At 42.7% G+C, this 24,981-nt stretch overlaps 1 protein-coding gene across 2 annotated transcripts in view; it reads right to left on the bottom strand.

Annotated features, from left to right (window-relative positions):
* Positions 1 to 23,112, bottom strand: part of VASH2 (vasohibin 2) — a 46,254-nt gene extending 23,142 nt beyond the window's left edge. The window contains exons 1-3 of one of the 2 annotated variants that reach the window (XM_044673966.1): positions 22,764 to 23,112; positions 3,746 to 3,834; positions 527 to 583 (exon numbers count right to left, since the gene is read on the bottom strand). In XM_044673966.1, coding sequence (XP_044529901.1) covers positions 527 to 583; positions 3,746 to 3,834; positions 22,764 to 23,039 — 422 coding nt within the window. In that variant the 5' untranslated portion in view covers positions 23,040 to 23,112. The remainder of the gene's footprint in view (positions 1 to 526; positions 584 to 3,745; positions 3,835 to 22,763) is intronic. The other variant, XM_044673968.1, reaches the window with a different exon arrangement.
* Positions 23,113 to 24,981: the final 1,869 nt, after the last annotated feature.

Genomic DNA, 24,981 nt, shown 5'->3' with positions numbered 1-24,981 from the left:
CCTGAGTGCAGAGTTCTGGACTCAGAATAGAGCCACTTACAAACGGACAAAGAAAGGTGTTTCCCTGGCTGTATGCTTAGGAGTGTGCCTGGATATTGCTAAATTTTTAAGTATCATTAGCTCTTATATTTAGGACTCCTGGGATTTTGACCCCTTTGCACATACTATAGGCCAGGACATATTTTCAAATGTTATGGAAAACTTGGAAGAAATCTATGAACATACTTCTAAAGCTTCTGGCCCCCAGGATAGTCTCACTCCCATCTTAAACTTGATCTGTGGTCATGAACACAGTGGCTTTATAGTCTCAATGCTGAAAAGGACCATAGAGATTATCTTATCCAACCCTCTTATTTTAAATCAGAGGAAACTTACTCCCAGGCAGTTCCCCATGCCCTAAAATGCTGCAGTCCCCTCATAGATTGGCAAATATCAGCAGAATTGAGTAAGGGGTATTGGGTACAATGAAGAATGGTTGCTACTTTGGAGAAAGAAAAAGGAACCCAAACCCGGAGATACCACTTACCCACTGAGTGGCCTCATTTTTCGAATTTCAAAGAATTGTGTCCCTGTATGATTGTATCTGTGTGGAATCAGTAAAGGGAAAATAATGGCAAATGCCTCGAAATTCCAAAATCCCAAAGAAGGAAGCATTTCTGCCATTTCAGCAAGGGAGGCTATACATTCGACCACCACAAGAGAATAAGTTTCCTGGGAGACGGGCAACATCCTGTAGGGTTGTCCAATAGCTTCTAGAAGCCACAATCCTAACCTGGTGATCTAAGATGACTGTAAAATCACGAGAAGAATTGGTACCGCAGAGAGTTAGGGCAGTACCAGTGAGTCTCACCTGGGTTTCCTTGGCTTAGTGTTGCCACTTGTTTCATGCTTGGCACTTTCCTAATTCTTAAATCTGAAAAAAATGCTGGAACTTTTTGAGGGAACCATTTTTTTTTACCTTTCTTTGTATCCTCAACACTTAGCATGGCACTTATATAGTTACAGGTACTTGGTAAATGCTTGTTGATTGACTGGGACTTTGTCACCCTGGGAAGCTGGGCAGTAAGAGACTGGCAGAAATGGGTTATATTGTCCTGAAGATAGCAAATATTCCTGGCTGTGGGCTTATTGAGATTGAATCCTGTTTTCTCTCTTTGAATCTAAATAGATGTAACTGTTCATGTTTTTCCTCTCTGCCTCAAAGCCAAGAAGAGTGCGTGTGTGTGCCCACTGGAAAAATTATAATTCCCCTGCTTTGGAGGATTGTGTCCAGTTCTGAGTGCCATATTTTAGGAAGAGCCTTCCTGGGCTTGAGAGAATCCAGGGGAGATTCTCGGGATGTTGAAAGACCTCAAAATCATACATAATAAGAAGTACTAAAGAAATCAGGGAAGTTTAGCTTGAGAAGATTTGGAGAGAGATATGATTGTTGTCTTCAGATATTTGAAGGTTAACTGTGGTGAAGAGGGATTTGCCTCATTTTGCTTGGCCCTGGAAGGCAAAACTGGAAAAAAAGAAACAATGAGTGGAAGTTGCAGGGAAGCAAATAGGCTTGAAGTACGGAAAAACTTCTAACAATTACAACTGTTAAAAGTTGTTAAAAGCTGTTATAAGCTGGAGAAGGAAATGCTATTAATCTACAACTCCCTAATTCTGTACGTGTGTAGTTGATTTTTTGAACCTAAGTGGAAAGAGTTTGCATTTATTCTAATTGAAGTCTATTTAGTCCATGCCTAGTCATGATGTAGGGGTAATCCTGGGTTCTTAAGAGATATGGGGGTTTCTATCAGACTAGAAAGGAGGCAGCTAAGTGGCTCAGTGGATAGAGTGGCAGGACTGGAGTCAGGAAGACTTGGATTCAAATATGACCTCTGACACATCCCAGTTGGGTGACCGTGGGTGAGTCATTTAACTTCTGTTTGCCTTAATCCACTAGAGAAGGAAATGGCAAACCAATCCTGTATTTTCACCAAGAAAACTTCATCTGGAGGCCCAGAGAGTCAGACACAAGTGAATGACTGGAAAACATCAAACTGGAAAAGCTTGGAGTAAAGGTCTAGTGACAGTTTGTATGGATGGTATCCTAGGACCAGCTTAGGGCCAGTTCAAGGCTTATCATCAGAAATTTGGCTAGCAGGTAATGGCTATTTCTTTTGGCCAAAGCAGTACTGCCTATGATGGCGTTAGGTGTAGAGACCGTCCCAACAGATAACAGTAATGACTAGTATTTATATAGCCCTTTAAAGTTTGCAAAGCAGTTTACAAATATCGTATCATTTGATCCTCACAACAACCCTAAAAGGTAGATTCTATTATTAGGGAGGAGGCCATCCAGGTGGATATAATGCTAAGCCTGGAGTCAGGAAGCCCTAGTTTCAAATCTGACTTCAGATACTTACTAGCTATATGTACTCTCAGTAAGTCATTTAAACTTGTTAAAAGTTTCTTCATCTGTGAAATGAACTGGAGAAGGAAATGGCAAACCTCTTCAGTATCTCTGTCAAGAAAACCCCAAATGGAGTCACGAAATGGGGACATGATTGAAAAAATGACGTAACAACTACTATCCCATTTTATAGATAAGGAAATTGAGGCAGACAGAGATCAAGTCATACAATAAATGTCTGAGGCTGGATTTGAACTCAGGTCTTCCCGAGCACTAACCACTGAGCAACTTAGCTCTTTTCAAGTACCGAAGTTAGAGATTTCACTTAATTAATTATGGCCCACTGTTTCAGTCTGTTGAGATCTTTTTGTTTCCTAATTCTGTCACCTGACACATTAATGATCAGTTCAAATATCTGTTAGCTCCAAACTTGACAAGCATGCTATCTATGCCATTATCCAAGTCACCAATAAAATGTCGAAAAGGAACAGGGCCAAGGAAAGATCGGTAGGGCACTCCACTAAAGGTCTCTTCCAGGTTGACATGAATCCTTGAATCGCCATTCTTTGCATATGGTGGTTTAGCCAACTCTGAGTTCATCTAGTTCACTTGTAAAAAAATTGTTTCCACATAAGGAATTCTGTTATATCTTAGATTACATTTCTGTCTTTTTATATTCAGGTTAATAAAGACTTTAAAGAAAAAAAAATACATCTCTCTAAGAGATAGCCTCCATGTCAACTTCCTAACATAGGAGCCTGAAGGACAAGAATGGCTCTGGATTTTATATCTGCCATTCTGGACCAATTTTTCACCAATACAGAAGAACTATTGGCTTCTAGTTCCTTTCATTCAAAGTTGTCCATTCTCTGCAGCAAAGGACAGGTTAACTCCCTCTGCAATTCTGAAAGCCAAGGATGGGACTAAGTCCTAGGGAACCATGGACAGATCTAGAATAAAAGCAGAAGTTGAGAAAGGGGAGATTAAAGAAAGGAAATCAGGAAGAATAGAAGAGGAAGAAAGAAAGAATTAAAGAAAGAGGAAACCAGGAAGAATAGAAGATGAAAAAAAAAGAAGGGCCCATGGTGGAGAAAGATAGAGGATCATCAACAGTTGTCTCAGGAGTGCCTCAGTGACACTCCTCTTTAACAGCCTACCCCTGACCCGAAGGAATAGATATTTCACTTCAAAATTATATTTTCCTGAAGTGTCAGTGAATCCAATTGGAGGACCCATGAGGCCTTCTTGGGACCTGACCACCAATTTCCATGAAACCCTTCTTTAATGATCAGAAAGCCTTTCACCTTCTTCCCTTGTCCCCTTTCTCAGTAGGCTCATGGGCCACAGTCAGAAGGATACTGTAGAGTCTTCATGTAATTCTGGATTGCCTGAAGCCATTCCGGGATTGACATGGATATCTTGTAGTTTGGGACTGGGGGCACTGTAGGCTGTAGAGAAAGAAAGAGAGATACAAAGGAAAAGAGAGAGGGAAAAAAATTATACCCAAAGGCAACACTAGGGTCCAGCCCTCAAGCAAGAGACAGAAACTGGGAGCTTCTGAATGGTGAGAGAAGGTCACTGCTTAGGAAGAGGGGCTAAAGCAAGAGACAGAAGGGAATGGCATGAGATCAGAGATGAAAAACTTGTGATGATGCATGCTCGGGAAACCAGTTGAGGGAGAATCAATTAAATCCACTGACAGATTTGGTCCAGTGTCTTTGAAGAGAGAACTTTTCATCGGCAGGTCTGTCAACAAGGAGAGAAGGAGAAGATAAGGTCATGCATCTCAGAACAACTATGAACCCAGGCTCAGAGACAAGAGAGCACACAGGTAGGTGACTTCTACACAACCGCAAAAATTAAGTACATCCCTATACAGCTGGGTCAAAAGCAAGCTATCTCAGGACTTGGCTTATTGCTGATCTCCATCCCAAAAGAGGGCAACAGTGAAAGTTCCCCCATATGCCTGTTCTAGCCCTACTTTCTTCAATGAAGCCCATTTATTTATTTATTGACCCTTACCTTTTGTCTTGGAATCAATACTGTGTATGTTTTCCAGGGCAGAAAAGCAGTAAGGGCTAGGCAATGGAGGTTAAGTGACTTACCCAGGGTCACACAGTGAGGAAGTGTCAGACCACATTTAAACCCAGGACCTCCTGTCTCTGGGCCTGACTAAATCCACTGAGCTACCTAGCTGCCCAAGCTCAATTAATTTAAACAATCAATTAATCAATCAATATTTATTAAATTATCTACCATCTAATAATAAAGCAGTGCTTGGGATTCTTATTATATTTACAGTGCTTAATACTCCATCAAAGACCAAATTCCATACTCATCTGCTTATAGATTTGGAAGGGACCTTAGAGGTCATCTAGTCTAACACAAACTATTTTTACAGAGAAAGAAACCGAAGCCCAGAGACATTGAGTTATTTGCTTAAAGTCACACAGATAGTGATTGTGAGGTAGGATTTATTTTTTATTTATTTTTAAAAACCCTTCCCTTCTGTCCAAGAATCAATGTTATTTTTGGTTCTAAGGCAGAAGAGTGGTAAGGGTGAGGCAATGGGGGTTGTGTGACTTCTCCAGTGTCTGAGGCCACATTTGAACCTGGTCTCCAGGCCTGGCTATCAATCCACTGAGGATCTAGCTGCCCTGAAAAGTTGTCTTCTGTGAGGTGGTATTTAAATCCAGGTCCTCTAACATCCGAGCTAGTGTTCTTTCCACCATTTTTTGATTCTTGTACCACTATTGTCTTATTCTCTGATTACTTAGTATATCCTTTCCTCCCTATGACTCTGAGCCCCTTGAGGGAAAGGACCACATCTTCCATTTGTGCCTCTACCTCCCGAAGCACTTAGAGGTGTTACAGTACTGGGCCGCCCACTAGAAACTTGAGACTGCTGGGGAATGTCTCCCGCCCCTACGTCTTTTATATTTTTGTTCTCTCGTTCCAAGAGAAGATAGAAAGGGTCTCTCTAGATTGTCTCAAGCTCTGGAGGTCCCTTGGGCTTCCCCTTACACCTCATCACTTTGCCAAGTCTGGTTCCCTTCTCTTTACTAATCAACCGAGTGTCTACCTCATTGGATGTCTACCATCCACCTCTATCATGGGAAGTGTGGGGAGGAGATACAGGAGAAGCCAGAGGAAAGAGAATACAAGGTTCTTTAGGGAGTTTGAAATCTAACCAAGGAGGCAGGACACACACACACACACACACACACACACACACACACACACACACACATCCTATTCAGTCAAATTCAATTTAATCCAATAAACAGTGGACCATTCAGTAGACCTACTAAGATAATTTGCAGATAGTGTAAATAGAGCCTATATATATATAAAATATAAGACGTTTATTAAATAGTATCTACTCTGTGCAAAGTACTATGCTAGGCTTAGGGGTACAAATATAAACAACAAACTGACAACAACATCAAAAACAGCAGGGTCTTCGAGAAGTTTATATCACTTCAAACTTTAACTTTTCTTTTTTCTTTTTTTCCTGAAAAAAAAAACCCAACTAGATTCATTTCCTCTATCTTTGCATCTTCCCTCTTTAGCATCAAACTTTATCAAAGTAAAGACAAGATGAACAAGAAAGAGCAGAAGGATTATGGTACTAGACCCAGCACCCACTGAATCCAGATTCTAATGCTCTCTTTCCATCTTCAAATGATCATGTATTTACTTTTCTGAAATTGTCTCCTCCAGTAGAATGTCATAGAGCCTCTATTTGTACAATACATAACAGGCAGCAAGATGAAGTCACCAACACCAAACATGCCCAGACAGCAAGGAATAGACTGGAAAAGAAATGAAAACTTTGCCTGGAGTCAGAAAGACCTGAGTTCATATTCAGCCTCAGTTATTCACTTGCTGTGTGTGATCTTGGGTAAGTCATAGCTGTTAATTGCCTTAATTTCCTCATTTATGTAATGGGATTAATAATAGCACCTACTCTGAAAGGTTGTTATGAGGAGCTAATGAGATAATAATTTTAACGCACTTAGCAGAGTACCCAACACATAATGTTATTAATAATTAATATTATTATTATCATAGTATGTACATATATGAATGTGTGTGTCCATGTGTATGTATGCACGCACATATTGGCAGATCATTTAGCAAGCCTTTAAAGCACTAAGTTGATGGTAACTATTATCATTATTATTCCAGGGTGTCTTTTGAAATTCTCTACTGTTGACAAACAGTCCATCGTATGAGGTTGGTATCTTCTCCCTGAAAATTGCATTGATGGATTTTATATTTACTTATAGGGGTACGTCTCCTCTACACAGAATGTAAGCTCTTTGAGGAGAGGGATTATTTTATTTTTTTATAGTGCTTGGTACATAATAAATAGATATATAATAAATTCTCATGGAATTGGATAGCATAAACGATGGAAAATGCAGCTTTCGGAAGAAAGAAAGGAAGGACGGTAAAAGATGCTTTGGGCCAGCATGTTCTAATGCCATTGGATAGATTAATGTTTCTCATTGAGGTATCCATTTCAAAAACCTCATACGTGGCAGGCCCCTTGGACAAGTGTCAGAGGGACATGATAGAAGAGTTGAGTGATCTCATCTTGTTACAATTTACACTGACATCTGGAACAACAGGCTGGAGTTCAGAGGCAGGACTAACTTCTCAATTAGTATTGGAAGGTTCCCAGGGCAAAGGGGTTGGGCTATTTTGGGAACAGCTGTCTTGCCCTTGTTGGGAAGAAGATGACTAACTATGTCCCTTTCCCTTACTGCAGGGAAACCCTGTCTTTGCCCCAATGTCCACCCCAGAGAGGAGGATTTCACAAACAAAACCATCCCTGAAAGGTTCTTTGCTTTTTGATTGGTGCCCTTCATAACCAGGAGAAGACATCATCATTTTCATCTCTCTATCTCTGTCTCTGTCTCTCTCTCTCTGTGTCTCTGTGTCTCTGTGTCTCTGTCTCTCTCTGTCTCTCTGTCTCTCTGTCTCTCTGTCTCTCTCTCTCTCTGTCTCTCTCTGTCTCTCTCTGTCTCTCTGTCTCTCTCTCTCTCTCTCTCTCTCTCTCTGTCTCTCTCTCTGTGTGTGTGTGTGTGTGTGTGTGTGTGTGTGTGTGTGTGTGTGTGTGTAGTTGGAAGTTGGAGGTGAGAAGAAAATAGAGGAGAAGGCTGGTGGAATTGAGAAGAGGACAAAGTCTCTGTTTCAATGATCAGAAAGATAGGAAATTGAATCCTCAGCTCATAAGAAGACACAATGGTGGGCATTGATGTTTTTCATTAATATTCTTTTCATTGACGGGTGAGGAGAAATCAGAGATAGTAACCTGCTTTGGTGTCCTGTCCCGACCCCATGGCCAGCCTAGACACATCGCTGAGGAGCCCAGCTGGTGAAGAGCTTTATTTCTAGGTCTCCAGATCTCACCTTCCATTTCACCAGCTGCTTACAATACTTAGGTTCTCCAGGGAGAGGGTGAGGGGTGCAAGTGGACAGGAGGTGCGGTCATTTTAAAGCATCGAATCCCACCAACCCCTGAGACCCATGAAGTGCTGACCTAGCTACTTAGAGTAGCCTAGCGCTGGTTCAGCCCAGAGAAAATCTGGAAGTCCTGAAGAGATTTGTGTGTTTTTACGACTGGTTAAGAAAAGCATCCTGTAAGAGAGCACTATTAACTGATTCTGGGTTTAGACAATAGTCTATTGGTCAATGGTCAGTGAGACACCAGGAAAAGACCCTGTACTAGAAGTCAGGAATCTCCTATGAATTATTAATATTAGAGCAAAAATGGGGTGCTTTGAGGTGATGAGGCAGAAAAGGATGCTAAAGATTCCCCTGTCTCTAACAGTCCTGGGTCTGCAGAAAATCACTGCACCGAATGTCAGCTGATTGCACCAACTTTTCTGCCTTTGTATTTAAGGGAATTAGATAATGGGAAGTGGATGAATTTATCTTGGATTAAATAATAATAGTAAACCTTTGAAAAGCACCTTGAGATCAGCAAAGCACTTCATAAATATTATCTCATTTGGCTCCTCATAACAACCCTGTGAAACAGGCATTATTATTAGTCCCATTTTACAGGTGAGTGAGACAAAGGTCTATTAGTAGAGGTAGAGAGAGATTGTGATTTGCCCAGGAACACACAGCCGGCAAGTGTCGGAAGCTGGTTACAAATTCAGGTGGCTTATTCCCATACCATCTCCCTGCCTGCACAAATATGACTGGTGAGAGTGAATAGAAAGAATGCTAAGAGAGAGAGATTAGTCAAGGCTGAGAGTTCCCTTTCTTGGGGTTCCCCTCCTTCCCTTCACCTTGTGTTGTCCACCTGGTGATGCTTGAAGGCATTTTTGTTCAAAGATGTTACAGTTTGTCCAGGATCAAGACTCATAATCAACCTAAGCCCCCATATACAATTAGGAGGAGGGATCTGTGATCAGAGCCTCTCTCAGTTATACCCACAGAATTGATTCATGAGAGTCCAATCCTAAAGAAGGGTGCCTGGCTATGGACACTGGGTAAGCAACCCTACCTTGCTGTGTGATGTCTGCTGGGTCATTTAAAATCTTAGTTTCTCAGTTTCCTCACCTGTAAAATGGGTAGACTAATCCTTCTCAGTTAGCAGGGTAACTCAGGGAAACCAGAGAGTAAGTCACTTGTCACATTTTCATTGAGAGCATTTAAACCTCAGGAATCAACAATCACAACAAATTAGGATTTGGTTTATCTAGAATTGTCTAGACCTAACAATAATGCAGATTAAACTTTAAAGTGTATGTACATACAGCCCTGCCCCACAATCTGGTTGTTAAACATTAACCAGCATCCTTCAGCACTTCCCTTCCTTCATTACGCTTAGCAGAGCATAAAGCTCAGGCAATGAAGTCTTCATCAGCTTGGGAGTGACTGTAGGTAACTAACAGCAGGCTTTTTATATGGTGCTAGTCAGGAAGACTCATCTTCATGAATTCAAACGCAGCCTCAGACCCTTACTAGCTGTGTGACCCTAGGCAGGTCACCAAACCCTGTTTGCCTCAGTTTCCTCACATGTAAAAATGAGCTGGAGAAAGAAATGGCAAACCATTCCAGTATCTTTGCCAAGAAGACCCCAAATGGGATCACGAAGAGTCAGATAGAACAGAAAAACAACTGAACAAGCTATGCAAACCATAACCCAGTTTAAGCTTTGAAACAATATTTGAAAACGAAAGGTAATGGTGCCATCACTCTGTTGTGTGAAGGGTGGCATTTTAAGGGGACACTTAAGGAGAAGGGAAAGTGACTCCTATTGCCTGCGGCTCTTAAACTCTTTGCTAGGCTTCTGCTTTGGAGAACTGGCTTAGCTCCGAAGGAAGCTGCTGACCCAAGGGAGCCTTCCAGATGGAGCACCAGCTGTACCTATCCAGTAACCCAGGAAATCTTGGCATTTTCCAAGTGTTCCATATACATTACTCAGTGGCTGTAGGGTCAGGATAGGATAATTTTTGGTGTAGTATTTTTGTTTTTCTAACATTATTGTTAGGAAAATTATCATATGATATGAAATTATTATGATAGCTGGAATTTAGATGGCACCTCCTATATGCCTGGCATTGTGCTAAGCATTGTGCAATTATCTCATTTGATCCTCATAACATCACTGGAAGATGGGTGCTATTATTAACCTCATTTTATAGTTGAGGAAACAAACAGTGGGTAAGTGACTTGGTCAAGGCCACACAGCTAGAAAATATCTGAGACTGGATTTGCCTTCAGGTCTCTCATGACTCCAGGCCTACTCTATCTACTTTATAACCCAGCTGCCTAAACATGTTGTATGTCATGATCATGCTTGGGAACTGCCAAAGATATCTTTGATGACAGAGTAATTCAGGTACAATCTAGACTACAGGAGAATGAATTAAAAAGGGGTTATTATGCACCTACTATGTATCAGGCACTGTGCTTGATTCTGGGGATGCAAATACAAAAACAAGGTAGTCCCTGCTCCCTAAGGAGCCTATAATTTAACAGAGGAAGCTAACACATATAGTAGATGATTGACCAGAGGTCTGGGGAATCACAGGGATGTTTAATGGAGCCATAAGTAGTTATTGTCAAATCTTTTATAGAAGTAATGTGTGAAGATGGGATTGACTTTCCCCTTGCCCATTTTTTAATTAATCAACCAAAGTTTGAACACCCCCTACTTGGCATTAGGTGGGGGAGTTTGCAAACCACTTAGAGAGCTTCATCCTTTCAACTCAATCAGACAGAAACTTGTTAATCCTTTAATAAGAGTTTACACCCTCATAGGACAAGAAGTGGAACCTACAAATACTCCCCCTACCGCCCCCCCCCAAGTAGTGCTAAGCAAATTAAAAGACTGCAATTGGTCCCCGTAAAGTGGAGGAAGGGACAGGAAGTGATGAAAAAAAGGACTATAAAAGATGATGAATTTCCTGTCTAAGAAGCCTTTGTCCTGAATTTTTGGGTTGAAGGCTCTTGGACTACTTCTGGTAAGACTGCTCCTGGATCTTCTTCTTTTGGATCTTCTCCTGGTGAGTGAAAAGCTGACCTTCCTTTCCTGGCTTCTGGAGAGATTAGTTCCGGAGAGGCTTCCCCTTCTTGAAGAAGGCTGCATGCCTTGAACCCTTGCTTATTTCAACACCAAGTCCTCCAGCTGAGGGGTTAATGAGCCCTGCGTGGGTTGAGCTGGGGATCGGAGCAACATTTAGGATGATAAGCTAGACTTCTTATTCTACCCTCTTTCATTTCTCTACTTTCACTCTCTCCACCTTTTTTGTAAATAAAAGCTGCTAAAAGTCATTTTGACTTGGGCTGTATTAATTTTAAAATTGGCAACCACAGTATTATCTTAAATTTTAAATTAAAATTCTCATATATTTTAGTCAAACCCTTAATTAAATTCCTTACAAATGGTAGTATTGATTTGATTACTGTTCCTAGAGCAAAAATGGAAAGAGGTGGGAGTCAAGTGCTATAGGAATAGCCAGAATTTCAGAAGACAAGATGGATAGGTGGTGGGGTAGCTAGGTGGCTCAGTGGATTGAAAGCCAGGCTCAGACAGGAGTTCTTAGGTTCAAATCTGACCTTAGATACTTCCTAGCTATGTGACCCTAAGCAAGTCACTTAACCTCCATTACCTAGCCTGGTGATGGAAAATCTGATATGCGTGTCAGCACTGACACATGTAGCCATTTTCGATGACATACAGCTGTACAGAGAAGTATGGGGCTGTATGCCAAGGATGAAACATTTGCTGTAGTGTAGTGTAGACACTCTGTGCACTAGAGATGACAATTTTACCTATATTAATTTACCTATTTTTGTTTATTAAATGCAGTTATATATTGCAATTATATATTTTTATTATTTAAACTATACATATCACAAAATTATGGTTTTTTTCTCGAAGCGGCACACTACCTGAGTTATGCTTGTTTTTTTGGTGAATTTTGACACACCAAGCTCAAAAGGTTGCCCATCACTGGCCTAGCCCTTCCTGCTCTTCTGCATAGGAACCTATACACAATATTAATTCTAAGACAGAATGTTAAGGGTTTTTTTTTTCTTTTAAAAAGATGGATAGGTGGATGAATGGATGGATGGACACAACGGATGGAATGTGAAGCATGGCTTGAGGCTGGCTAGATTGTGAGTGGGTTAGATGAGTTTATACTCACCATTTTAATGGAAATGATAGGAGATTTTACCCCATAATTCTAGCAGCTTGTTTGAAAGATATTCTACCTACCCACCTCTCAGGAAAAGTATGGTCATAATATATAAGAATAGACATTAGTACTTTATGAAAAGATAAAAGTTATATTAATGCAAATTATTATTATTCTCTAAACTCAGACTTAGGGGGAAAAGGGATGCTCTCTGTCAGAAAGTGGAGAGAAGAGGGCAGGACTGAACCCCAATGAGAGGATCTTCAAAGAGCAGAAAGCCATTTCCTTCCAACCAGAGAGGAGACCAGTACATTCTTGTCCTAAAAGTCATTGAGAATGGATGTTAGAAGGCTCAATTTAATTGGTCCTGATAATAGCTACTTCCCCAATCACACCCTCATCCTCTTTGACTCTGAGTAGTTCTTCATTGCAGATGATCTTCTCAGCCTGCAGCAATTAAATGCTAATTGAAATTAGGATCCAGGTTGCCTGACCCCTTTCCTCTTACCTGACCCCTTACTATTACAGTGTAGTGAGAAACTCAAATAGAAAGGAGGACCTATTCTACATACAAGGATCCCTGTGGGCTGCACATTGACTTCGTTTGAAAATGTAATATTATCTGTGTTCTATTGTATTTTTATTTTGTCAAATACTTCCCAATTATATCTTAATCTGGTTCAGGCTGAACTTGGGAATGGCATGAACTACATATGGCCCTGCTGCCCTTCAAGATGCAACCCAGCTATCTGAGATGCTTCCTAGTTTCTCATCATGCCCATCATGCAACACATCTCAACTCTGGGAACCTTTTCTATGAGCTGGGAAAGACAGCTGGGTTAGCCGAAAGATTGGGAGTTTGGGGGTCTGATTAGGGAGGTCTGTAGAACCGGGCACAACCAGGGACAGGTTCCAACTCCCCTCAGTCCAGCCAAACACAAACTGGCCGGTTGGGAGAACATGGAGACAAGTGATCTTAGGGTTAACTGGCATGTGAGTGGGGGATGCTTTTGAGAAGGGGAGAGAGCCTTCTGGAGGGCTGGGTTCAGTTCTGGGGGTCAGGCTTTAATAAGTCCATTAACAAGCTGAAGACTATTCGGGAGGAGGTAACAAGGGTGGTGGGGGGATATGGAACTCTTTAAAAAGAATAAAGAAAGCAAAGTCTTTAAACTGTCCCCATCCTGAGAGAGAGGATGAGAGACAGAGAAAAGTCATCTCTAGGAGCCTGTGAGGGCAGCTGGAGAATGTCCACTCTGACCACATGCTCAGGCTAGACAGAGCAGTTAGGAATCTGAGCCTCTGACAAAGATAATCTGGAAGCAACTGGAGCTGGTGCCACAGCTGCTGGCAGAAATGAGGCCAAGCCAAACAAGCAACTGAGTACAGGGAGAGGTTGAAGGAATGAGCAGCCCTCAAAAGAATGGAGGTGGGGGGAGGGATAGGCTGACTACCACAAACTGACTGCAAAGCTCTCTACTGAACCCTACCCAGTCAGGCAGAGCTCACCTTTCGAAAATATGAATGATCTTTCATTGTAACTTTAGATTCCATCACTGGAAACAGCGTCCAAAGGAGGGCAGTGATGGTTCTGAAAGTCCTTCCTTGGAGGCAATAAACAAGCTGAAGAGTATCCAGGAGGAGGTAATCAGGGTGGTGGGGAGATTTGGAATTGAAGTCATCTATGAAAATTAGTTGAAGGAACTAGGGATGTTCAGAGGGTAGAAGAGATGACTTAAGGCAATGGGGTTGGAGGGGTAGGGAATTGGGAATGAAAATCTTCAAGTACAGTTATTATCCCTTTCACATTGCAACTTTCGCTATCATGATTTCAATATATCACGAGTAACCATAAGAAATTAAATGAGAATTTGGGGGGAGTTTTGCAGAAGCTGACACACAAGGGCCAGCAGACAACACAAAAAAGTTTAGAAACTCAGATAAGCATATTTAACCCAAAATTTAGAATGAGGTACTGTAAACACCCTGTAAAAGAAAAAAAAATCAGGCTCCTCATGCACACTAGTGACTATGATACAAGGGAGAATGAGTTAAGAGTAAAAGCAAAGTGTAGGTAAACATGCTACTAAAAATTTGAGGAAGGAGGGGGGCATTATGGAGAACATAGTACCCAAACGATGCTTGAAGTAAAAAAAGCCAAACTAACAGAGATTTGGATGGAGCAAGTGTCCATTCTAATCAAAGGAACTGAATGACTATATGAATAAATGAATGAACAAATGAAAAATACATTAAGTACTTGCTATTTGTCAAACACAGTGCTAAGTGCTGGAGATCCAAAAAGAAAGTCAAATGGTTCCTGCTCTCAAGGAATTTACATTCTTATTGAGGGAGACAACACATAGAGAGGAGGGTTCAGCTGTGGAGCAAATGGAAGGACCTATTGATCCCAAGGGCTTAACTGCAGGGTGGATGGCAAGGTCCAAGCATCCATAAGGGATAGGGATGAGTGAAATGGCAGCAATTGGAGGACAAAAGGGTACAGTGGCAAATGAGGCAGTAAGGGCAAATTGTCCTTCATTTTCTAGAAAGGATTTTTGTTAGAGCTGGTGATTCCCAGCTCCCGTAATCAGTATGAACAGCCAAGTCCAAGCAGCAAAAGGGTTGAGGTTGAGGTTGAGGGACCTGGCTTACCACTTTTGGAGAAAGAAGAGTGGGTCAGAGCTGGAATAGAGTCAGGACTCTGGAAGAGGATGGAATGTAGGGGTCAACATGTAGCCAGTGGGGGAAAAGAGCATTGACAGGAGAGTCAGGAAGTATTTTCCACAGTGACTGCTCTTCAGATTCTCAGGATGGGATGTGGACCTGGCAGTGCAGCATGGGCAAAGACAGAGACCAGAGAGGATAGGATGAGAACTGGGAACAAAGAGCAATCCAATCTGACTGTAATATAGAGTATGTCAAGTAGAGGTAGTAAGACCTAAGGCTAGGGAGGTAAATTGGAATCATATCATGGAGGACTTTGAATTCCATCAGGAATTTCTATTTTTATGTGGAAGGCAAAAGGAAACCATTGAAATTATTTAAGAAAAAAGGAGCATAATAACTATAGTGTATTTGGGAGATTTTTTTAGACAATGATATGAAGAATGGATTGGCAGAAAGCTAGAATGGAGGCAAGAAGAATAGTTAGAAGGCTACTAAATAGTTGCTGTGTTGGTGAAGAAGTAGCACACATACCCCAGTGTGCCAGAGGGGCCTGCTCTGTTTCCCCTCTCCACTGAACTTGGGGACATTATTCACATGTCCCACTCTTTGTGCAGCAACTCAGTGTGTGCACTTCCTCCCTCTGCTCTCTGGGGTAATGAAGGGGGCTCACAGGAACCTGAAGATACAGTTTGGGCATGCAACCTCTAAAAGGTTCACCAATGCTGACTAGAAGAAAGAGACAAGATATAACTATGATTGACTTAACTAGTATCAACAAGGCAAGGCTCCAGGACAACTCCAAGGGACTTGTGACTTAAAAGGTTATCTACTACCATAGAAGGAACAGACAGGGTCTGAATTGAAACATACTATTCTTTATTTTATTCCATGAATTTTCTCTAGTGTAAGCAATATGCGTCTTGTTTCACAATATGATGAACATGAAAATATGTATTTATATGATAATATATGTACAACCTAAATTATATTATAGGCCTTCTTGGGGGGGGCAGGAGAGAGGGGCAAAATGGATTGCAAAATGTCAGAAAGCAAATTTTAAAAATTATATTTGGGAGGGGTCAGCTAGGTGGCTCAGTGAATTGAGAGTCAGGCTTATAGAGACAGGAAGTTCTGGGTTCTAATATGACTTCAGACACTTCCTAGTTGTGCGACACTGGGCAAGTCACTTTACCCCCATTGCCTAGCCCTTATCCCTCTTCTCTTTTGAAATTAATATACAGTATTGATTCTAAGACAGAAGGTAAGAGTTTTTTTTCTAATTGTATCAATATGTAATGTGGAAAAAATAAAAAGAATAATAAAAAGTAAAGAAACTAGCAAGGTAGACAGAGAAAGTTCAGTCAGAGAACTATATCAAGGCAATGTCACAGAAGCTACGGAAAGAAGAAATATCTAGAAGGAGTGGATGGTTCAGTGTCACATGCCACAGAAAGGACAAGGAAGATTAATGTGTAGCCTGAGAAAAACAGGTCAGTGTCTCGCTGATTCATGGGGATATACCCAGTAAAGAACAACCAAAATCCAGACTGCAGCCAAGTCTTGTCCTCCCTGTCCTATACTTGTCAAGCTTCTGCCAAAAAGGAAGGCAGATGTATTTTTCAGTGCCCCCACATGGTCTTTAATAGACAGAGAGTGGTTTTTTTTCTAAGCCAAAAAGTATTATTGATTAAACTGCTAGGATTGGAGATGGAGAGAAGGAAGTTAATTTGATCTTAAGTTGTATTAACAGAAATATAGTACTCAGGTCATGATACGTGATAGTCCCAGTGGTCAAACCACATCTTGAGTATTGCATCCAATCTGGGGACTAGATTTTCAGGGAAAAAAAAAGCCAGTCCTTCAGTGCCTCATCATATCATTGACATGACCAGGAGACCTTGAAGGCAAAGGACAAACTCTGGCATCTCTACCAAGATGAAAAGGCTGCAAGAATGGGCCCACAATAGTCTCTCTCTCTCTCTCCTATAAGGATGTCTAGCTAAATTCAGAGAGGCCAGAAGGTGGCACATGAGGTTATGAATTGTTATGACCATAGCAACTCAGGAAACTATGTACCAAGGACAGGGAGGCTGCAACTTGTGGTGAGTGAAGTGTTGTTCAAATGTGTCTGACTCTGTGAACCCATGGACCATAGGTCTCCAGGGGGTTTTCTTGGCAAGGATACTGGAATGGTCTGCCATTTCCTTCTCCAGTGGATCTAGTAGGTTCTTTTATCAGGCAACCAGAGGTTAAGTGACTTGCCCAGGATCTCATAGCTAGAAAGATTCTGAGGTCAGATTTGAACTCAGGTCTTCCTGACTCCAGAGCTCTATCCACTGAGGCATATAGCTGCCTCCTGGTGAGTGGAGTATGTACACACAACAAATTAAATCATAGATCTTTTAAAGAACTGAAAAATATTGAAAAATTGATCACATCCAGAGAAAGGGAATAAGATGATGAGGCATCTGGAAATTCCATCACACAAGAGGCATGGAGAAACCAGGAACATTCAAAAGGAGATTGGAATAAAACTAGAATATTTAAGAGCTGGAAAGAACTCTAGAAATCATCTAGTCAAATCTTTACATTTTACAGATGAGGCCTAAAAAGCTTAAGTGACTTGCCCAAGGTTATAGTTAAAAATAGCTGACATTTCCGTAGCTCTTTACATACATTATCTCTTTCGATCCTCAAAATAACTCTGTAAGGTACAGTAGTACAAATATTATTATCCTCATTTTTATATTAGAGGAAGCTGAGAATTGGATAAGCTAAGCAACACAGAGCTAGCCCTAGAGCTAGCAAATGGCAAAGCTGGTCCAGCTTTAAGCAGGCTTAGCTTAGCCCCATGAGATTGTTGTTGTCTATCAGTGGTGTCAAACTTAGATAGAAAAGAGGGCCACTATACCCTTCATAAGATCTTTCTGTGCTGCATAATGACTTGGAAAACCATACATATTTATATATTTCATTTTTGTTACTGTATCAGCACATTAAAATCAGATAGAAATTATGTTTTAATCTAGTTCAGGCAGCACTCGGGAGTATTGTGGGATGCATGTTTGATACTCCTGCATCTGAGGGAATATTAGAACCCAGGCATGGCCTCAGATATTTACTAGCTGTGTGACCCTGGACAAGTCAGTTAAACCTTTTTGCCTCATCTATAAAATGACCTGGAGAAGGAAATGGCACACCATTTTAGTATCTCTCCCAAAACAAAACCAAAAAACCTCAAATAGGGGCATAAAGAATAGAACATGACTGAAAAGTGACTGAACAACATCCTGGGTGGGGGATTAGTGGATTTAAAGTCAGAGAATCTCCATTCAAATCCCAATTCTGTTATTCACCACCTGAAAGATCTCCTGCAAGTCAGGACTTCTTTGTCACTTCAGTTCCTCCCCTGTCAAGGAAATGGGTGAGACTTAAATCCTTTGAGCTCTAAATCCATGGTCCTGACTCTTAGCTTGCTACCTTTCCCACTTATTACACTGAGTGAAAGCTGTCTTCAAATATCTGTAAGGCCATTACATAGAAAAGGCAGTAGAATTTTCCTATGATGCTCTAGAACAGACATGTCAGACACACAGCCTACACGCAATCTACAACGATCCCCCTGAATGTGGCCAGAACCTAATTTGTAACTGGAAAATATTTAACAAAGAAAATAAAGATATAATAGAACACAGATAATGGTAATATGTGGTTTTCTAAATCAATATGTGGCACTCAAAACAGTTTGGTGGTCCCTTTCTATTTGAGTTTGACACCCAGACACTGTGTTTACACCTACTCTAGAAGGAAAAAACATAATCATAAAATGTCGAATATCATAACTAGAAGGGGACAATAGAGATCATCTGATGCTCAATCATTCAATTGGATTGGCTACTTTGTGCCAACCACTGTGCTAGGTGCAAGGCATACAGTCATAAGTGAAACAAAGAAGCTTACATTCTATTTAGAGAGATTACATGAACACATGTAACTAGTAGCAAAACATATGAAAAGTAAATACAAGGTCATTTGTTGCGAGACAGGAAAGAAAGAAACATTTGTTAAGCACCTACTGTGCGTCAGGCCCTATTTTCAGGGATTTACAAATATTTTATTTGATTCTCACAATAACCCTGGAAGGTTGTTTCTATTATTATCCTCATTTTATTGTTGAGACAAATGGAGGTTAAGTGACTTGTACAGGATCATACAACTAGTTAAGTGTTTGAGGTCAGCAGTAGGTGAGGAAAGGGAGGGAGGTACTAGCATCTCCAGGAATCAGGAGAGGATCTGATGTAAGTGGTATCATTTGAACTGAACTTTGAAGAAAATTAAGGATATTAAAAAGCAGAAGTTAGTGGGGTACATGGATGGGGCAGTTGGTTCAAAAGTATAGAGACAAAAAATTGAAGGTTGCACACAGGGAATAGTAAATATGCCAATATAGCTGTGCCAAAGAGTACATGAAAGAGAGTGATGCTCAAAAATAAGACTGGAAGGGTAGGCTGGCACCATTCTGTGAAGGGCTTTAAAATGCAAGGCTGAAAAGTTTGTTTTATCATAGTAGCAAGAATATGAAGAATCAAGACAAGTGACTTTGTTGGCCTGTGATTTAGGAAGGTTTTTCTGGCAGCTGGATTGGAGAAAAAGACATGGAAACCAGGGAGACCAATTGTGAGGATGTGGCAATGAGCCAGACGAGGGGTAGAAGAAGGGTAAGGACTGGTTTTAGCAGAGAGCGTGATGTCAGATGGGAGAGATGCTACAGAGCAGTGGTGGTGACCCTATGGTACATGTGCCAAAAAGGGCACGAAGAGCCCTCTCTGTGGCCACACCTGCATTCACCTGCCAGAGTTTGTTACTAAAAAGCTAGAGGGACTCAGAGCAGAGCTGTTCCCCTCTCCATGTGCCTGAGGACATTCCTCACTTCACCCACCCCTCTGCCCAGCAGCCAAATGAGAATGCTTCCTTCCTCTCTTGTCTGGTATAAAAGAAGGCTATGGAGCAAGGCTAGGGGGTACAGCACTCCATCTGGGGGTGGGATAGGGGCAAGGTCTGGCACTTCAACTCAAAGGTTTACAATCACCGCTATAGAGGGAGAATTGTCAAAACTGAGAGACTGCCTGAGAATGGAAGAAAGAGCCAAAGATAATCCTGAGGTTGCAAATGTCAGGCAACTGTAAAGATGATGGTGCTTTCAACAGAAAAAAGAAAGCTTGGCAGAGAGAAAGTAACCCATTGTATTTCAGACATGTTGAAGTTGAGAGTCTAATGGTATATACAAGTGGAACTGTCCAGCAGACAGTTAAATGGAGCTCAGGAGAAAGATTAGAGTGGATTATACATATGTGGGAATGAATCATCAATATATAGATAATTGAACTCATAGGAGCAGCTGGATAAAGCCATAGTTTGCCCATCACTGCTCTAGGAACATTAGAAAAGTGGAAAGAATACTTTGAGCTGTGGCAATCTGGAGTGGCTACTTGAAAAAGGTGGCTCCTGAACTGGACCATGGAGGCTTCTAAAAGAAGTGAATGAGAAAGCAATGCATTCCAGGCAGGAAGAATGTCCACTAGAGGACAGGGAACAGCTTAGTAGTTCAGGATGGCAAGAATACAAAGTACATAAAGAGGAAGGGGACTAATATTAAACGAGCCAGGAAAGGTAAATTGGATACAATACAATGAAACTTCAAAAGAGTTGCCTTAGAAACAGACTGACAGATGAGCATTTCCATTCCTTTGGCCCCCTCTTTAAAAAGTTTGCCCATCACTGTCCTAGAGCATTTGCCTAGAATGTACTCCTTTTGAAGTCTTTGTGTTGTACTCATCTATGCACATGTCATTTTCCCCACAGTAGAATGTCAGCTCCTTGAGGGCAGCAAGAGTGTCCATTTTTCTCTTTAGCCCCCCAGCACCTAACTGAATCCCATAGACTTTGAGGAATTAAAGTTATGAGTTGTACAAAGAACAATGGAGAAGAATATGGTAGGCATGTGTTGGTTGTAGCATTGTTCTAAAGAAGTAGTTGCAGGGGGCAGCTGGGTAGCTCAGTGGAGTGAGAGTCAGGCCTAGAGACAGGAGGTCCTAGGTTCAAACCCGGCCTCAGCCACTTCCCAGCTGTGTGACCCTGGCCAAGTCACTTGACCCCCATTGCCCACCCTTACCAATCTTCCACCTATGAGACAATACACCGAAGTACAAGGGTTTAAAAAAAAAAAAAGAAGTAGTTGCACAAATGAAACAGTAAAAATGACAATTGAGATGTGTATTATCAAAAAGGGAAAGTTGAATGGGTCAAGTGGAGAGAGTGAAGGTCAAGCAATGTTCCACTGGTGTCCATCCAATGAAGAATAGCTAGGGGAAGGTTCCCAGCATGTAGGATGGACCTCCCAGTTGGAGGATTATGGGATGACATATTTAAGAGTTCTTAGGATCACAAGGCATGGATGGATTGCAACCTCAAACTGTTGGAAGGAATATTCCCATCAATAAGTTCATAAATCCATCAAAATATTGGGGCATCAAAGGGGGATCTCCTTAGAGACCATATAGTCCAATCCTCTCATTTTACAGATGAAGAAACTGCAGACAAGGAGAGGTTAAGTGATAAGAGAAGGGTTACATGGTTGTTAAGTGGCAGAACTGGTATTTGATCCTAGGTCTTCAGTGCCCAGCACAAACAAGACACTCATATTGAATCTAGTTGACCATCAGAATTATAAAACATCATCACTAACTATGGAGCAATAGAACAAAAAGGCCTATCTTTGAAGTCGTGTGCTCTCTTACCACCTGAAGGTATTCAGCCTGTCTATGATGCTATTGGACTGCACTGCCAAGATTCTAAAATTCTATCCAAAGGTTCTGTGATTCCATAACATGAAGTAAAGAATTTACAGAAGCCTGGGCTAAAGCTCTAGATTTGCCCTGCTGCTGCTGGTGGTGTTCTTCCTTAAGAATCAAATATGGAAGGTTGAGGACACAGCAAACAAACACCATCAATCATGCCTTAAACACTCAGGCTCCACAGGGAGTAACCAAAGAGCAGGCACAGTGCAGTTATTTGCTCCCTAGTACCTAAGCCAGCACCAACACTCTTTTCCTACAAATGGCATCATTAGCCCACTCTCATGTCTGACCTCTGACATATCCATTCTGGGTTAGTTACCTTCCAACTAATCTGCATGTAATTTGAATTATTCAAATGTTGTTCCTCCACCCCCCACTCCTACCCCACTAGTAAGTGAACTCCTTGAGAGAAGGGACTATTTTTACCCTTTTCTGTATCCCCAGGACTAAGTACAGTGCCTGACATATAGGAAGTATTTAATAAGTGCTTGTTAGTTGCACTGTCCCCTCTCTCCGGTAAGAATACATCCTGGTACTTAATTGAAAAATCCTTTTATCTGCAGTCCAAACCCCAATTAACAGGCAACAACTTCATCCCAGATTACCCAGAGGAGCTAGGAAGATGAGGACCGTTCTTTTCTAATTTCGAGGGTGAATGCCACTGTCATGCAAAATTGGCACTGAGCATGGAAATGATTCACGCTGGGGAAGCCTGACTGAGCGACTACAAATTCATTCATCTCCTACTAAATCACTAGCAAGAGGGAGGAAAGAAGGACGAATAGCGGGAGGGCTGGCTCCCCTTGCGGGGAGGGGGCGCTACGCGTTATTGGCTTAGGCAGTACGGAGTGGTGTCCATTGCTCGCCTGCTCACGTTCCAGGGTTAGAGTGAGGGAATGGAGGTTGGGAGTTAAGGTACTTCCCTAAGGAATACAGAACCCCTTGCTCAACGCTTAAGCATAGTCTTTCCGGAAATGAAATCCCTGAATTGAAAGCCTTTTTCCTTCCCGGGCCTTTCCCAATTTCTAAAGCTTCCATGATACCCATCCCAGTGAGTAAAAGGGGGCGGGCAGGCTGGGGGGAGGAAGGAAGAAGGAAAATCACCTCGAGGTTCCAGACTGAGCCGACCAGTTAGGGAGAAGGAGGTTAAAGGGAGAGGGTGTTGGGAGCAAGGTTACTTACTTTTGCCAAGAAGGCAGCATTCCTGATGGCTCCCACCATTTCTCCTCCCTTGGGGTGTACCTTTGCCACGTGCATCCACATCCTTTCCCAGGTGTGGCTGTCAATGGGGAAGCCACTCTTGTTGACGTGGAACAGTACCCCTCCTTCTTTGTCTTCCTCCTCCGACCCCCCATTGTTGGTGAGGCACAATGATCTTGCATGCGAGCTCCTGGACCGCGTTCCTTTGCCCCCCTTGGGGTTGGGGCAGTGGTGAGCGCTGGTTGTGGAGCCGGTCATGGTGGGGTGGGAGGAAGGTTGTGGGGAGCGTGGGGAGAAGGGAGTGAGTGAGCACCCTCGGGGTATGTCTGGTCACCGAGATCAGTGCCCCAGAAATAAGGAAGCTTTCTCCATTGCACTCTTGGCTGCCGCAGGAAACCGGCAAAGGGGAGACTATTATTAACAGAGAGATGGTAGTTGGACGTCTTCTCTTAGGGACTGTGCCTAAAATCAGCAGAGACAGAAGAGACATACCCGTTAAGTGGAGAACTGGGAGAAGGGTAGGCTTGTTTTATCAAGGGGGCGGGGGCTGTGCCACGCTCCGCGTCCTCACACTGGGTCCAAGCATCCTTGCATTTTCGTAAAGCTGACAGGCGAAGAGGGCTTGAATACAACCTCCCCTACATCATCGAGAAGGATAGCACTATTCTACACAATGCACCGCGCCCCCTTTCCCCACCCCACCCCCACAGGTGGACAGACAGACAGTCCGGGACAGGGACGAAGGGAGATGGGAAAAGGCCGGAAAAAAATAAAGGCAATCCGCGGAAAGTGAACAAGGGACATCCCGGGAGTCCAAGTGCACGGCTTCAAACCCCACTGCGTGCCCAGATGCTGCTAATCGCGAAGCCAAGGCAATAGCACGTGAGCGCCCCGAACCGCACCGCAGAGGCGCGGTAGCCTCGGGCACCCCTCTTTCTACAGAGGACCCCTCCCCAGCCCCTGCAGGTGAGATGAGCAGCCAGTCTCCGGTGGAAGCATCGAATCCCTCCCCGCCCCACCCCCTTACCTCCCAATTCCAATGCAGGAGACTCGGAGGGACTGACCAAGTGGAGGGGAGACGGAGCACGCTCTGACCTCTTCAAGCTTACCTCTGGGCAGTGGGATTCATTGCAGCAGAACCTCTCCAGGCGGCTGGGACTGTTGCTGCAGCAGCTGCTGCTGCGGCCGTCGCTTTATTCCATGTTCCATTATCGAATGTTATTTTGTGACATATAACCATGTCACTCGGCCGCCGCCGATGTTCCGAATGTGCCCATTGGCTCGCGCAACAAAGAGGGGCGGAACCCCGGGTCCACAGCTCTACAACCGGACGCTTCAGGATGTTCGGATTGGCTCAGGAAGATCCCGGGAGGGGGGGGGGGGGAAAGGAGAGCCGGGCCTCCACGCGAAATCGGATCGCTTTCGTGCGCTGGACATCCAGCTCCTGCCTCGAGTGGATGGAAGGCGGGATCTTGCAGCTAATGGACTTACGGCTGAGTTCCCCCAGGGGGCTGCAATGACAAGTACATAGGAGGGATAAAAACAAAAAAACTGCACGCGAGAAAATCTGCACCCTGGGCTCGGAGAGGGTGGCGGAGGGATTGGTAATATTGCTGTTTGCAGGAGACCCTGACCCCACTGTGGAGGAAGGTTCAGGCAGGTGACGTTTGTAAACAAGATCATTATTATAATTTTTATATCCTATGTTCAAATGCCTAAAACCAGTGAAAAAGTCTAAGGGACCATCCAGGGTTAAAGCCCTTTAAGTCTAAGGTTTCAGGCCCGCATTCAATTCCGGGAAATCAGGTAAAAGAATGATCAGGCAGCCTAGTAGGTCCCTGGCTCTTCTGGCTGGGCTTGGTGGCCTCTGACCCAAGGGAGACTGCGGAGTCTCTTACTCTTGAAGTTCTGGAGCCTCAATATAAAGAAGGCCATTTAATTTAAATTTTTTTTTTTTAAGAGTGGAATCAGCCCTCTGCCCTTACCTAGGTCAAATGGGATACCGTTTTCTGTTGCCTGCACAGCCTTCAGGGCTGGTGCCAAAGAAATATCGGGAAATGTGCCCACTACAGTATCTTATACAGAGTAGATTCTGAACAAATAGGAGTTGAATGTTGTGATTACTGCATACAAGCAGTTAGGCTGAGTAGATTAAGTGTTGGAGCTTGAGTCAGGAACATCTGGGCTTTGACATTTTGCA

The sequence above is a fragment of the Gracilinanus agilis genome, chromosome 4 (genome assembly GCF_016433145.1).
Source record: "Gracilinanus agilis isolate LMUSP501 chromosome 4, AgileGrace, whole genome shotgun sequence".
Taxonomy (NCBI): domain Eukaryota; kingdom Metazoa; phylum Chordata; class Mammalia; order Didelphimorphia; family Didelphidae; genus Gracilinanus; species Gracilinanus agilis.
This window is presented reverse-complemented; position numbering and strand designations above follow the sequence as displayed.